The following is a 15,783-nucleotide window of genomic DNA, read 5'->3' as shown; positions in this document are numbered from 1 at the left end:
TATCTGTAGCTTTATTCAGAGAACGTTCTGAGGTCAGGATAACAAAACAGTCATTATATAGTTCTTGCTTACTTACGCACATGCATTTACACACAATCCGTTGGTGACCTGCATCCCCCATAGACTTCTCATACTGTTTATCACTATCCAGCGCTCAGCCAGTTCTTTTCCCTCAAGGTTCAAGAACTCTTTGAAGCTTTCACTCCCTTGACCATCTGCCCCTCTATCTCTCTATACTAATTGCATACACACATTTCTTTCCCTCTCCAGTGGTTCCTGGACTTTCCGGAACTAATCAGACTAATCGATCCCTACATTGATCATTACATTGATTATTCATTAAACCTGCTGTATGACTAATAATTCATCATGTTTTATTGATTCATTTACATTTATTAGATAATTCTCTTATCACAGAGACACTATTATCTAATTGTGATGAACTGAGAGAATATTAGGGTAGCACTGTGATTCATTAATCATATGCTGCCTTCCCTGCTCCAATGTTCATACCTCTTTCCCTTTCTGTCTTTTACACCTCTCTCACCACCACCTCGTTCGTCCTCTGTTTTTATAATGCACAACATATGTGCATTGAAGTACAGATTGAACTTGTATTTATAATATTAAAATCATAATATTTATAATGCATCTATTTATAACACTTGGATAATTAACATCTTTCAATTAATCATTTCAAATTCTCTACTGGTTGAAATTAATTCTCATTTGATGAAATACTACGCCTATCCTGTGTTTATCAGATCAATGTAGATGAAGGAAATTAGATATTGAGATGAACCAGTTTGAGTTTTTACATGATGCATAGGAAATGTAGTGTACTATTTTCTTAATTCTATTTCTATATACACTGCTCAAAAAAATAAAGGGGACACTAAAATAACACATCCTAGATCTGAATGAATGAAATAATCTTATTAAAAACTTTTATCTTTACATAGTTGAATGTGCTGACAACAAAATCACACAAAAATAATCAATGGAAATCCAATTTATCAACCCATGGAGGTCTGGATTTGGAGTCACACTCAAAATGAAAGTGGAAAACCACACTACAGGCTGATCCAACTTTGATGTAATGTCCTTAAAACAAGTCAAAATGAGGCTCAGTAGTGTGTGTGGCCTCCACGTGCCTGTATGACCTCCCTACAATGCCTGGGCATGCTCCTGATGAGGTGGCGGATGGTCTCCTGAGGGATCTCCTCCCAGACCTGGACTAAAGCATCCGCCAACTCCTGGACAGTCTGTGGTGCAACGTGGCGTTGGTGGATGGAGCGAGACATGATGTCCCAGATGTGCTCAATTGGATTCAGGTCTGGGGAACGGGCGGGCCAGTCCATAGCATCAATGCGTTCCTCTTGCAGGAACTGCTGACACACTCCAGCCACATGAGGTCTAGCATTGTCTTGAATTAGGAGGAACCCAGGGCCAACCGCACCAGCATATGGTCTCACAAGGGGTCTGAGGATCTCATCTCGGTACCTAATGGCAGTCAGGCTACCTCTGGCGAGCACATGGAGGGCTGTGCGGCCCCCCAAAGAAATGCCACCCCACACCATGACTGACCCACCGCCAAACCGGTCACGCTGGAGGATGTTGCAGGCAGCAGAACGTTCTCCACGGCGTCTCCAGACTCTGTCACGTCTGTCACATGTGCTCAGTGTGAACCTGCTTTCATCTGTGAAGAGCACAGGGCGCCAGTGGCGAATTTGCCAATCTTGGTGTTCTCTGGCAAATGCTAAACGGCCTGCACGGTGTTGGGCTGTAAGCACAACCCCCACCTGTGGACGTCGGGCCCTCATACCACCCTCATGGAGTCTGTTTCTGACCGTTTGAGCAGACACATGCACATTTGTGGCCTGCTGGAGGTCATTTTGCAGGGCTCTGGCAGTGCTCCTCCTTGCACAAAGGCGGAGGTAGCGGTCCTGCTGCTGGGTTGTTGCCCTCCTACGGCCTCCTCCACGTCTCCTGATGTACTGGCCTGTCTCCTGGTAGCGCCTCCATGCTCTGGACACTACGCTGACAGACACAGCAAACCTTCTTGCCACAGCTCGCATTGATGTGCCATCCTGGATGAGCTGCACTACCTGAGCCACTTGTGTGGGTTGTAGACTCCGTCTCATGCTACCACTAGAGTGCAAGCACCGCCAGCATTCAAAAGTGACCAAAACATCAGCCAGGAAGCATAGGAACTGAGAAGTGGTCTGTGGTCCCCACCTGCAGAACCACTCCTTTATTGGGGGTGTCTTGCTAATTGCCTATGTAACCGATGTGAAATGGCTAGTTAGTTAGCGGTGGTGCGCGCTAATAGCATTTCAATGAGTGACGTCACTCGCTCTGAGACTTGAAGTAGGGTTTCCCCTTGTGTTGCAAGGGCCGTGGCTTTTGTGGCGCGATGGGTAACGATGCTTCGTGGGTGTCAGTTGTTGATGTGTGCAAGGGTCCCTGGTTCGAGCCCAGGTTGGGGCGAAGAGAGGGACGGAAACTACACTGTTACATTGATGCTGTTGACCCGGATCATTGGTTGCTGCGGAAGGAGGAGGTCAAAAGGGGGGTGAGTGTAACCGATGTGAAATGGCTAGTTAGTTAGCGGTGGTGCGCGCTAATAGTGTTTCAATCAGTGACGTCACTCGCTCTGAGACTTGAAGTAGGGTTTCCCCTTGCGTTGCAAGGGCCGCGGCTTTTGTGGCGCGATGGGTAACGATGCTTCCGTGGGTGTCAGTTGTTGATGTGTGCAAGAGTCCCTGGTTCGAGCCCAGGTTGGGGCGAAGAGAGGGACGGAACCTACACTGTTACACCTATAATTTCCACCTGTTGTGTATTCCATTTGCACAACAGCATATGAAATTTATTGTCAATCAGTGTTGCTTCCAAAGTGGACAGTTTGATTCCTAAGTGGACAGTTTGATTTCACAGAAGTGTGATTGACTTGGAGTTACATTGAGTTGTTTAAGTGTTCCCTTTATTTTTTGGAGCAGTATATATGAATTACAAATCAGCCTTTAACTAGTTAAATCATGTTACTAGTCTATTGCATAGTTACAATGTAGTTACAATGTGTAAACACTGCTGAAGTGTATAATTGTAATACATACATGCAGACACAGCATCATTCAAATACTGGAATTTGATACTCCTGGTATTGGATATGACTGAAAAATAATCTCAAAGACATTATACCTGAACTGCACCTTTATTTGCAAAGGTAGAGTACATGATCAGTGAATATATTACATGTACAGGCTACAATGTGGGTATCTCATGCATGGTAATAACTACATGTATATACGACTTGCATCCTTGGCACAAAGTTATATTATATTCTACTCAATCCATAGGCTTCATTAATGTCATTCAGACTGTTTTGAAGTTGATACAACTGGCTATGATAGCTGAGATTTATAGCTAGGTTCTGAACTAATATGTATACCAAATGTTTTAGGGTCCATACACAGATCAGCTAAATAGCTAGCTACACATCCATAGGCATACAGGTATTTTTTATTCTCCACTGCACAATAAGCAAGAAAATAGTTAGCCAGCTATGTTATTTCATCTATCTGCATTGCATGGCAATAAAAAAAGGCAAGCTTTGCAGTAAATGCTTCAGCTAGCTATATTCTTTATATCCACTGTTTAAAAGACAACAGCCTGGTTTGCTGGTTGTTTCAGGAGTCCCTAAAACAACCAGAATTACAATTTCATACTGATAGCATACAATTTTTCTTGTTGATATTTGACCTTTATTTAATGAGACAAGTCAGTTAAGAACAAATTCTTGTTTTCAATGACAGCCTAGGAACAGTGGGTTAACTGCCTTGTTCAGGGGCAGAATGACATAGTTGTACCTTATCAGCTCGGGGATTCGATCATGCAACCTTTTGGTTGCTAGTCTGATGCTCTAACCACTACGCTATGCTGCTGCCCCCAAAATCACAATTTTTGTAAATTAACTTTATGATAAAAATAATATGCATAATCGCTAACATATTCCTCTCAACTGTACATGTTTTGCATTTGCTTCCATCCACCTTAGCACCGCCCAATGGTCCCCGCCCTCTCTGCATCGCGGTGTTTCACCGCGCGGCGACTTATGCTAGTGTACACTGGGCATGAGAGAAGGGTGATATGGAGAACTAAAAGAAGGAAGAAGTGGGAGTTTGTTTGTTTTGGCAATGTACTATGTTATATTAGGGTGGATGAAGTTAGTTTCATTATTACGTATGGAGTTATTTATTTGTTATTTTTGGGGGTGTTTCAAATCGTCCAGTTGGTGGCGGTAATACACCTTTTTTGGTGTAGTCCGCCATAAAACTCATAGAAGAAGGAGCTTTCCTGAAGATGGACCATGCCACGCCTGTCCGATAGGTGGAAATGCGCACATTGTGTAATAACATTAATGTATCCAATTTTCCGGCAAAGAAGATGATGTCAACAGTCTTGTCTGACGAGATCAAATGCTAGCGCATATGGCCTATTAACGTAGCTATTTAACTAATTAAACGGATAACTTGGTCGATAGATGAAATGTGGAGGTTGAACGCAGTCTGCCACAAGGCTGGACGTAAGGGCAGCGACTTGGAGGAGTTTAAGTTCAAGAGACGAGCACATGAAAAAGGTGAGCTAGCTGAATGTTGGCTAACGTTATCCAACTAACGTTAGCTTGCTAGCTGTGATTAGACTTGACAAGCTACGCTGTCAATATATTCTCTCTATAACATTGTTGTATCTTATTGTGAAATGAATACAACACTTTAGAAACACTTGTTCTCCTTAAACGTATTTAATATTTATTCAAAGTACATGGAGCCGTACAAATCGTGCATGGTGGTGGAATCTCCTGGCCTCCAAGTAGTGATGTTACGTGCGCGGGCTGCGTGTTAACATGACAAACTAACCGCTCCATTGTAGTTATTACATATGCCACACTACAGTACAATATGCCACATAAGCACTGTGCAGTTACTGTTGTCATTGCTCTATGTTGATTTGCTGGGTCTCTCACTGTAGAGTTGAGACGGGCCCGGAAGGACAGCCAGCTGGTCAGCAAGAGACTCCTGCTGAATGATGATGAGGAGGAGGATGGCACCATGGACACACTGGCCAGCGATCAGGTATAACAACCACTGTCAGAGATTAAGATTATAGTCAGCAACCCAGCAGAGAAGCACATCAACTGTTAATTGAAGGGTACTACTGAGTATTAACAGAAATTATTTTCTGGTTTTCTTTCTCTATCTAGGTGGTAGAGTTGTTCAAGATGGTTCGCCACGGCAGGGACTTTGTGAAGAAAGAGGCTGACCTAAGAGCGCTGAGGAAAGCCCTCCGAAGCCCCTCAGCCCACCTCATCCTTATCAAGTATGAAGGTCTTGTTCTCTCTCTCTCTCTCTCTCTCTCTCTCTCTGTCTCTCTCTCTGTCTCTCTGTCTGTGTGTGTACATTTCTTCACATTGTATTGCGTTACAAAGTGGGATTAAAATGTATTTAACACATTTTTTGGTCAACAATCTACACAAAATACTCCGTAATGTCACATTTTTAAAACCTCTACAGGGTGGGTCCCCCTCGGGACGGCTGAGCTAATGTAGGCTAATGCGATTAGCATAAGGTTGTAAGTAACAAGAACATTTCCCAGGACATAGACATATCTGATATTGGCAGAAAGCTTAAATTCTTGTTAATCTAACTGTACTGTCCAATTTAAAGTAGCTATTACAGTGAAAGAATACCACGCTATTGTTTGAGGAGAGTGCACAATTTTGAACATGAAAAGTTATTAATAAACCAATTAGGCACATTTGGGCAGTCTTGATACAATATGTTGAACAGAAATTCAATGGGTCATTGGATCAGTTTAAAACTTTGCACATACACGGCTGCAATCTAGTGGCCAAAATCTAAATTGCGCCTGGGCTGGAATAATACATTATGGCCTTTCTCTTGCATTTCAAAGATGATGGTACACATTTATTTTTTTTAAACACATGTTTTTTTCTTTGTATTGTCTTTTACCAGATCTAATATGTTATATTCTCCTACATTCATTTCACATTTCCACAAACTTCAAAGTGTTTCCTTTCAAATGGTATCAAGAATATGCATATCCTTGCTTCAGGTCCTAAGCTACAGGCAGTTAGATTTGGGTATGTCATTTTAGGCAAAAATTGGGGGCGAAAGGGTCCTATCCTTAAGAGGTTTTAAAGATGAATTAAAATACAATAACTATGTGGCTGCCAACTCTCACGCATTGGCCTGAGACACGCATTTGACCCTCTTCTCCCGGTACACCTCTTATATCTCACGCATTGAAAAGTACTGCTTTTATTTTTATATTTCGTCCATTTTATTGTCAGCGTGTTAACTTTTCAACTGTGCTCCAAATCGTTTTGAAATTGGAGCATCTGCAATTTACCATCAGGAGCGGAACCTGTATCATTGTCCTATCTTGCCACAGCACTGTGAACGTGTCACATTGTGTAAGGGATCAAGGGGATTGGATGCATGTTTTAAAGAAACGCCCCTCAAGATTAGAGTGGAGCTGAATGGAGAGAGAGAATGTTTTCCGCTGAGTTTATAAAACTGTAACAAGAGTAGTGCTGTTTTATGTACAGTGTTGTCAACAAAATTAGGTTGCTTTTGCTCCCGTCCCTATTGCAGAATGCAGCCTTTTGACAGCATGTACTAAAGTCGATTTAATTCACAGCTGCATTAGTCCCCCTCGTTTGGTGATTGGCATTTAGGCTGTCACAACGAAAAGGCAGCAGACAGACCTACAGTACGTTTTAGCAGGGAAATTTGGTGACCTGATTTGTAACTATGAAAATCATTTTGTCAAAAAGATTGTGAACCCAAAAGTGTAAGTTTGATTCTAGAGGCGGGACAATAAATAGAAACATCATTTTGATAGGCTGTAGGGGCAGATTTGTCATTGTTAGAGCCGATTTGGACATATTTGTATTAAAGACAGAACATACAGAGCTCCATGTACATTTGTGTAAATATATTAATGTATATGATGAAATATTAGGTACGTACCTTTATGATTTATATTTACCTGATTGAGATGTATTCCTTTGTTGTTAGTGTAACTTAGTTATTCTCCTCCCCTCTTGCCCATTCATTGTACTGTGGTAAGTGCGTTAGGATAAAGGCAGGAAGTTGGGCCTTCAGGGAGAGGAGTCCTTGCTAGACGTGGGAGCGGTATAGTTTTTTGACCATACAGACATACAAACAGGTCATATTATGTATTTTCCATATCAAGTCATCTATGCTTTAAGTTGATTGGATAATAATTTTTTTGTTCGATACAAGAAGAATAAACATTTTTGTTGCACCATATCCCTGGATCTCATTGGAATGTTTGGCCGTTTGGAAACCTTGAGTGTGGACTGTATGCGTACCAAACAACCCCGCTTCAGGCTTGGGCAGTGGCTATGGTAAAGAGCAAAGGAAGCCACTACAGTCATCTTGTCTTCAGGAGATTATTAGGGTAATTACTGTGCTTGTCAGAAAGAACACTACTGTTATTCCCCACGCTTAGTTTATTAATCCACTTCTTCCCAATTTTGCCAGTGTAATCACATTTTCTATCTCATATGCCTACCTTTTGTCTTTTGAAAATTAATTATGAGGCTATGTATTTTTGCAGCCATTCATGGACAGTTTTGAATAAGTCATACAAATAAGCATTGGATATTAAGTGCTCCAGGAATCTTAAATAATTTGACATTTTAGTATTGTGCACATGCTAGGCAAGTCATAAACGCATCATATTTTGTCTCTGTAGAGTAAGATCATGACAAGGATCTTCAACTAGTCGGTATAAACCACCTGAATATTGATATTCATTTGATTTTCTCGAAGGTTCGGTGATGTTGAGAAATGAAGTGTTATAAGAAGAACATTTTCAAACACCCAGCACTTGGGAAACAAAAATCAGGGGTGGCCAACCCTCCTGGAGAGCAAGCAGTATTTTCCTCCCGCCCTATTTTAAAGAGAGAGATCACCCAAATTATAAAATACAAAATGTTTCTGTCCTTACCTTGAAAGCAGTCTACAGTATGGACAAGGAGACTGCAATCTACGATTTGGTTAACCGCTGCCGTCAACCATGACTATTTTCTGTGCACAGCCTTGGTGTAGTGGTAACACTGAAAACAGGGATCAATCCCTGCCTCCAACCTTTCCACTGTTTCTAGCATTTGCCTGTCTCCCTATCTAATTTATTTAGTCTGAATAAAGTGTCAAACCACTTTAAAAAAAAAACATTACATTTCAAAGTCGTCCAATTTTGAGTGTTCATTTAATGTTCAAAGCATCCTGAATACACCCGACCTGTGGTTTTTATGAATAAAAACAAATCCACCCTGGTCATGGGCCTAAGCCATGTCAAAATACTGTACGTTTGAATTGCAGGAAATTAGCTTTAAAACAGTACAAATGTTCCCCCTCTAGGGGTTGTGCTAGGGGGCAATGAAATTCACATAGCAAATCTCCAAGCTTTCTTCAAAAGTTGGCAGCCCTGAAACTAAAATATAGTCGTTGCATAAGTATTCAGCTCCCTGGATCAATACATACATTTACATTTTAGTCATTTAGCAGACGCTCTTATCCAGAGCGACTTACAGTAGTGAATGCATACATTTCATTTCATACATTTTTTATTTATTTTCATACTGGCCCCCCGTGGGAATTGAACCCACAACCCTGCAAACACCATGCTCTACCAACTGAGCCACAGGGAAGACCCCCATGTTAGAAACACCTTTGGCATCGATTATACCGAAGAGTCTTCTTGGGTAAGTCCATAAGGGCTTTGCACACCTGGATTGTGCAATATTTGTCTGTTATTCTTTTCAAAATTCTTCAAGCTCTGTCAAGATTTTGGGGGATCATGGCTAGACAGCAATTTTCAAGTCTTGCCATACATTTTCAAGCAAAACTGTAATTTGGCCACTCAGGGTCATTCACTGTCTTCCTGGTAAACAACTCCAGTTGTAAATTATTGTCCTGCTGAAAGGTGAATTCCTCTCCCAGTCGCTGGTGTAAAGCGGACTGTAGCAGGTTTTCCTCTAGGATTTTGCCAGTGCTTAGCTCCATCCTGTTTTCTTTTTATCCTGAAACATTTTTTGTCCATGTCAAGCATACCCATACCATAATGCAGTCACCACCATGCTTGAAAATAAGGAGGCAGTTACTCAGTGACGTGTTGTGTTGGAGTTGCCCCAAACGTATGTTTTGGAGTATTTTTATTCTGTATATTTGTATTCTTCTTTTCACTCTCATTTAGGTAATTATTGTTGATCTATCCTCAGTTTTCTCCCATCACAGCCATTGAACTTTTAAAATCACTAATGGCCTCGTGGTGACATCCCTGAGCAGTTTCATTCCTGTCCTGCAGCTCGGTTCAGAAGGAAGACTGCATCTTTGATGTGTCTAGGTGTTGTTAACTTGGCCACACTTAAAGAGATATTCAACGTCTGATTTGTTTATGTTACCCATCTACCGATCACTGCCATTCTTTATGAGGCTTTCCAAATACTCTCTGGTCTTTGTAATTGAATCTGTGCTTGAAATTCAAGACTTGACTGAGGGGTCTTACAGATGTTGTATGTATGGGGGGGAAAGAGGAAGTGTTAGTCATTCAAAAATCATGTCAACCACTAATATTTCACACAGATTGAGTCTATGTAACTTATGTGATTTGTTAAGCCACATTCTACCACTGAACCAATTTAGGCTTGCCTAAACAAAGGGGCTGAATACTTTTGCAACAACCATATTTTAGTTATACTTTTTTATTTTTTTTATCTTAAAAAATATATTATTTTTCTTCCGATTTGACAGAGTATTTTGTGTAGATTGTTGACAAAAACATGACAATGAAATTCATTTTAATCCCACGTAACACAATAAATAGTGAAGGAATCCAATAGTTTTTTTAGAAGGGACTGTATATATCAGTATAGGCTTTTAATTTCTCGTCTCTGTCTGTCCTTCCCATCTGTGCTCAGGCAGCCGAACAGTATTGCGATCCTGGTGACTAACCTCTGTGGCCCCAACCCTCAGTGTCGTCTGGAGGCTGCCCGCTGTCTCCACGAGCTGTCCCACTCCCCCCACAGCGAGGTGGACTCGTTGAGGCTCCGACAGGCCACACCCTACCTGATCACCTTCCTCTCTGGACAGAGCCCCAAGTTCACAGTCAGTCCCGCAGCTCATACACAGTACCTTACAACAGCCTTATCAAACAGCCTAGTCAAGTATTACACTATATGTATTTTCTCACTTTTGTATGTGTTGTGCGGGTGTGTTTCTTTACAGGAGCTGTGTCTCTACACCCTGGGTAACATGTGTCCAGACAGCGAGAATGTGGGAGATATGCTTCTAGCTCAGGGCATCATACCTGCTTTGAACAGCTGCATCCAGGTCAGCTGCAAACCTCTGTACTGTCTGTCAATCGACCAACCTGCCATCGTCTCCTTTATAACACACTCTAATCGTTGTGTGTGTGTGTGTGTTTGTGTGTGTGTGTGTGTGTGTGTGTGTGTGTGTGTGTGTGTGTGTGTAGATCCACAGGACTAACCTGGCAGTGGTTGAAGCAGTGGGTTTCACCCTCTCCCAGCTCATCTCAGCGAACTACGCCATAGGGAGAATCATCCCGTAAATTAACATCATGGTTGTAGCTAAACTGAGAGAGAATATTATACTGTACTATGGAAACTTCGTCAGACACCATTCAGAGATGCCGTTGAGAGATCCCTTTGAAGTCAGGGCTATGCTCTCCTCTCCGTTTGTCTGTAGGGCAGTCTTGGCGTCTGGTTTGATCCCTCACCTCCTCTCAGTGTTGACCCCTGACTCTCAGTTTGGCCTGGGACCAGTCATTGAGTGTGCCTGGTGCCTGCACTACCTGGCCTGCAGGTCAGACACTTTACCTTAGAATCAGGGTTCATCCCAAATGCCACCCTATTCCCTATGTAGTGCACTACTTTTGACCAGAGCCCTATGGTCCTGGTCAAAAGTAGGGCACTTTGTAGGGAATTTGGGATGCACACTATATCACCTTAACCTGGGTGTCACCCAGGAGGACCAGCTACTGTGTCTGTTTGTGGTTGCCATGGATATGGTACTGTTATACTGGATACAATGTGGTGGCACTGTGTGATTCTTTTGTCTGTTTGTTGCTCTCTTGTCTAAAGCAACGTGGACAATGGGGCACTGGTGGCCCAAGGTACTCTTCTACATTGCACCTCCCTCTTGGTGACACTTGGTGGTGCTGTTGCTAAAGGAAGTATAGAGGAGGGAATGGAGCTGGTGAGTAGTCGCTGAATCCAAACTCTTTTTCAAAGTTACTCCTCCAAACAATGCAAGTACATGTGTTGTAACTGTGTGGCTGATGGACACCAGCTGTACCAGAACGCAAGGAAGCAATTTGATGAGATGAATGGCAATGTAGATAACCTAGGCTCCTGTCATCTACATCCCCGCCGTCCTTTCTCGCTCTCTCCTCTCCAGTTAATCTGGCCCCTGCTGCGCTGCGTGGGGAACCTGCTGTTATCTGGGCCCCTGGGGGCCCTGCAGCCCCAGCTAAACGATAGCCGTCTCCTGGCTGCTCTGTGTGCTTTTCCTCAGGCCTTCCTCCAGACCCACCCAGCCCTGGCCAGAGAGAGCGTCTGGGTCCTCAACAACCTCACAGGTGAGCGATAGAGAGGGAATTGACTCGTACATCTGTTTTGTGTTATAAATCTGTATAGATAACGGCTTGTCATATAAAGTGATCATATTTTCAGCAGCGGTATTACATCACTCCCTTTACACTCTGGAGCTCGGCCATATTGAATGCTTGTGTTATATACATATCATAAATGTCAACTCATTCAAACATGATTTAAGTAAGTCCTTTGACGGGACACATTTATTATTTGACATGGCCAGGGAAAGTTACAGCATTACTGTAACTGGTCAGGTTTTTCCTGGTCTGGTCACGTAGTCAGGGCAGTAGCGGTGTGTGGGTAAAATCACTAGGGATGCAAGCCAGAATAAAAAAGCCATATTACAACCTATGTGTTGGTGATAATTGCATTGTTTGCTCTATAACCTGTTAGTTCATATGCCTTGACATCGTGATATATAGGCCTAAGGCCGAGACAATAGGAAGACACAGTGGCAGAATAAATTCCAAAAAGATTTCAAAAAGATTTTAGTCCAATCAACGTAAGATAAATGTCATGTGGCGGTCCACGGCACTGATTTCTCTGTCTGCGTAAGTAGAAAAAACATGTTGACTCACCCTACGCCAATGCCATCCTCCACTCTTTCATGTTGCTGAAACAGTCTATGATATTGTCATACAGTACACACTTTTAGTTGTTGTCTTAGGCTACCTGGCTAAAATGCTTGCTCGCTAACCTAACTTCCTTTCATGGGCAACAATTAGCCAGCTAGTTAACATTAGCCTACTACATCTAGGTACATTGTATTCGGGAAGTATTCAGACCCCTTGACTTTTTTTTTACGTTAGTCTTATTCTGAAGTTGATTAAATCGTTTTTTCCCCCTCATCAATCTACACACAATACCCCATAAGTTTTTTTTTTTGAAATGTTTGAAAATGTAACAAAATAAAAATGAACTGAAATCACATTTACATAAGTATTCAGACTTTTTACTCAGTACTTTGTTGAAGGACCTTTCTTTGGCAGCAATTACAGCCTCGAGTCGTCTTGGGTATTACGCAACAAGCGTGGCTCACCTGTATTTGTGGAGTTTATCCCATTCTTCACTGCAGATCTTCTCAAGCTCTGTCAGGTTGGATGGGGAGCGTCGCTGCACAGCTATTTTCAGGTCTCTCCAGAGATGTTCGATCGGGCTCTGGCTGGGCCACTCAAAGACATTCAGAGACTTGTCCAGAATCCACTCCTGCGTTGTCTTGGCTGTGTGCTTAGGGTTGTTGTCCTGTTGGAAGGTGAACCTTCGCCCTAGTCTGAGGTCCTGAGCAGGTTTTCATCAAGGAACTCTCTGTACTTTGCTCCGTTCATCTTTCCCTCGATCCTGACTAGTCTCCCAGTCCCTGCCGCTGAAAAACATCCCCACAGCATGATGCTGCCACCACCATGTTTCACCGTAGGGATGGTGCCATGTTTCCTCCAGACGTAACGCTTGGCATTCAGACCAGAGAATCTTGTTTCTAGTGGTCTGAGAGTCCTTTAGGTGCCTTTTGGCAAACTCCAAGCGGGCTGTCGTGCCTTTTTACTGAGGAGTGGCTTCCGTCTGGCCACTCTACCATAAAGGCCTGATTGGTGGAGTGCTGTAGAGATAGTTATCCTTCTGGAAGGTTTTCCCATCACCACAGAGGAACTCTGGAGCTCTGTCAGAGTGACCATCGGGTTCTTGGTCACCTCCCTGACAAAGGCCCTTCTCCCCCATTTGGCCAGGCGGCCAGCTCTGAAACCACCAAGACTCTTCCTAAACTTCTTACATTAAAGAATGATGGAGGCCACTGTGTTCTTGGGACCGTCAGTGCTGCAAAACATTTTGGGTACCCTTCCCCAGATCTGTGCCTCAACACAATCCTGTCTCTGAGCTCTACGGACAATTCCTTCGACCTCATGGCTTGGTTTTTGCTCTGACATGCACTATCAAATGTGGGACCTTTTATATAGACAGGTGTGCCTTTCCAAATCATGCCCAATCAATTGAATTTACCTCAGGTGGACTCCAATCAAGTTGTAGAAACATCTCAAGGATGATGAATGGCAAAATTATGCACCTGAGCTCAATTTTGAGTCTCATAGTCAAGGGTCTGAATATTTATGTAGGGTCTGAATACTTGTTCAGCTGATAACCGGTCATGAATCTCTTTCCTCTCGTCCCCCCATCAGCTGCTGCAGACTCCAGTGTGTTCTGTTCTGCCCTGTTCTATCTGAATCTGGTTCCTGCTCTGATCCAGCTCCTGCCCTTCTCCCACGGCATTAACATCATGGTCAGTGCACTGACGCTTCTGTTCATAGTGGTAACATTGTTGTCAAGCCATCACTTCCCTAGAAGGTGACTTACAACTTACTGTTAATACACATTTTTTCCAGTATTATTTGGCCCGTTCAACGTTGATGTGGGCAGCATTATGCTTCTCCATCCACTGTTCCAATCCACTGAGCCATACACTACAGACATCAGCCGTTTCACTCGGGTCTGGGAAAGGATGTGACATTTTGATTGAATTAAAATCTTTCTCCCTCCTCACCCCACCAGGTGCTAAGGGTTCTGGGTAACATTGCCCATCAGGGGAGAGAATACTGTCTCCACCTGGCTCAAGCTGGCCTGCTGCCTGCTCTCTGTGCCACACTCAAGATGGCTGACCCCGAGGTGGTGACCTTCAGTCTGGAGGTGCTGGGCCAGCTGATGGCCAGTGACCCACAGGTAGGGAAGGCTCCCAACACCCCACCAAACTAAAGATGGCTGCCTGCCATGCAGATGTCATAGTTTGCTGTTAGCCATAAACACTGTTTAATGTGCAGTCTTGCGTTGTTTATCTGCTGTCTAATGAATGGAGAAAGGGGCTGTAAATGTCATATCTGGCAGAAACAAACTAGCACAGGCAGCTAGACGATGACGTTGATGAAGCAGTGCTTCTTCTCAGCTTGCAGAGGAGTTTGTGAGGCAGAGTGGGCTCCCCGTGCTGGAAGCCATCCAGTATAGCAACCAGGAGACTATCCGCCTCAGAGCAACACACCTGCTGGAACATCACCTGCCCCCACACTGCACGGTGAGCACTCTGCCCTCACACAGGCCGGGTGTGTGTACCTGGGTATACATATACACTGAGTGTAGAAAACATTAAGGACGGCTTCCTAAAATTGAAATTGCATCCCTCCCTTGCCCTCAGAACAACCTCAGTTCGTCAGGGCATAGACTCTACAAGGTGTTGCTGGCACATGTTGACTACAATGGTTCCCACAGTTGTGTCAGGTTGGCTGAATGTCCTTTGGGTGGTGGACCATTCTTGACACACATGGGAAACTGTTGATCATGAAAAACCCAGTTCTTGCAGTTCTTGACACAAACCGGTGTGCCTGGTACCTACTACCATACCCCGTTCAAAGGCACTTAAGTATTTTGTCTTACCCATTCACCCTCTGAATGGCACACATACACAATCCATGTCTCAATTGTCTCAAGGCTTAAAATGTGTTTTAACTGTCTCCTCCCTTCATCTACACTGATTGAAGTGGATTTAACAACTGACATCAATAAGGGATCATAGCTTTCACCTGGTCATTCTATGTCATGAAAAGAGCAGGTGTCCTTAATGATTTGTCTACTCAGTGTATGTGTTTTAAGGTACAGACATTTATTAATGCTTTGTTTTGTTGTTAAAGGTGGATACCTCTGCATCCCCGTGAGGAGCCTACAGAACGGGAGTGCCACAAAACCAAGACTTCCAAATGTTTTAAACAGGTCTACTCAGAAAACCTACTAGTACATTTCAAGTTTTTATTAAGTTATGTGAAGATGCTCAAATGTAAATATGTGCTGGATATCAATAGGGTGTTATTTTTACACTGCTTTAATAAAATGCCAAATTATACCAACAGAATGTGATGTCTTTGGAGCCTCTTGTTTTCTTTCGATTACTACAGCAGGTGTGCATGTGTGCGTGTGAGTGACTCAGTAACCTCGTCCCCAAGCTAATTGCGCATAGCGAGGAAGTGTCCGGTGAACAAGGTTAGTGACTCAGCAACAGTAAACATACACACCTGTTCGCATCA

General features: G+C 43.2%; 1 protein-coding gene across 1 annotated transcript; it reads left to right on the top strand.

Annotated features, from left to right (window-relative positions):
- Positions 1 to 4,332: 4,332 nt before the first annotated feature.
- tmco6 (transmembrane and coiled-coil domains 6) lies at positions 4,333 to 15,611 on the top strand. Its single transcript, XM_014199916.3, has 13 exons — positions 4,333 to 4,639; positions 5,032 to 5,135; positions 5,264 to 5,379; positions 10,034 to 10,220; positions 10,341 to 10,445; positions 10,588 to 10,679; positions 10,821 to 10,937; positions 11,216 to 11,330; positions 11,532 to 11,712; positions 13,897 to 13,997; positions 14,267 to 14,434; positions 14,655 to 14,780; positions 15,394 to 15,611. Exons 1-13 carry the CDS (start codon positions 4,549 to 4,551, stop codon positions 15,415 to 15,417), a joined length of 1,527 nt encoding a protein of 508 aa, XP_014055391.3. The 5' UTR covers positions 4,333 to 4,548; the 3' UTR covers positions 15,418 to 15,611.
- The last annotated feature ends 172 nt before the right edge of the window (positions 15,612 to 15,783 follow it).

The sequence above is a fragment of the Salmo salar genome, chromosome 05 (genome assembly GCF_965601325.2).
Source record: "Salmo salar chromosome 05, fSalSal1, whole genome shotgun sequence".
Lineage (NCBI taxonomy): Eukaryota > Metazoa > Chordata > Actinopteri > Salmoniformes > Salmonidae > Salmo > Salmo salar.
Note: the sequence above shows the minus strand (reverse complement) of the source record. Positions and strands in the feature narration are given on the sequence as shown.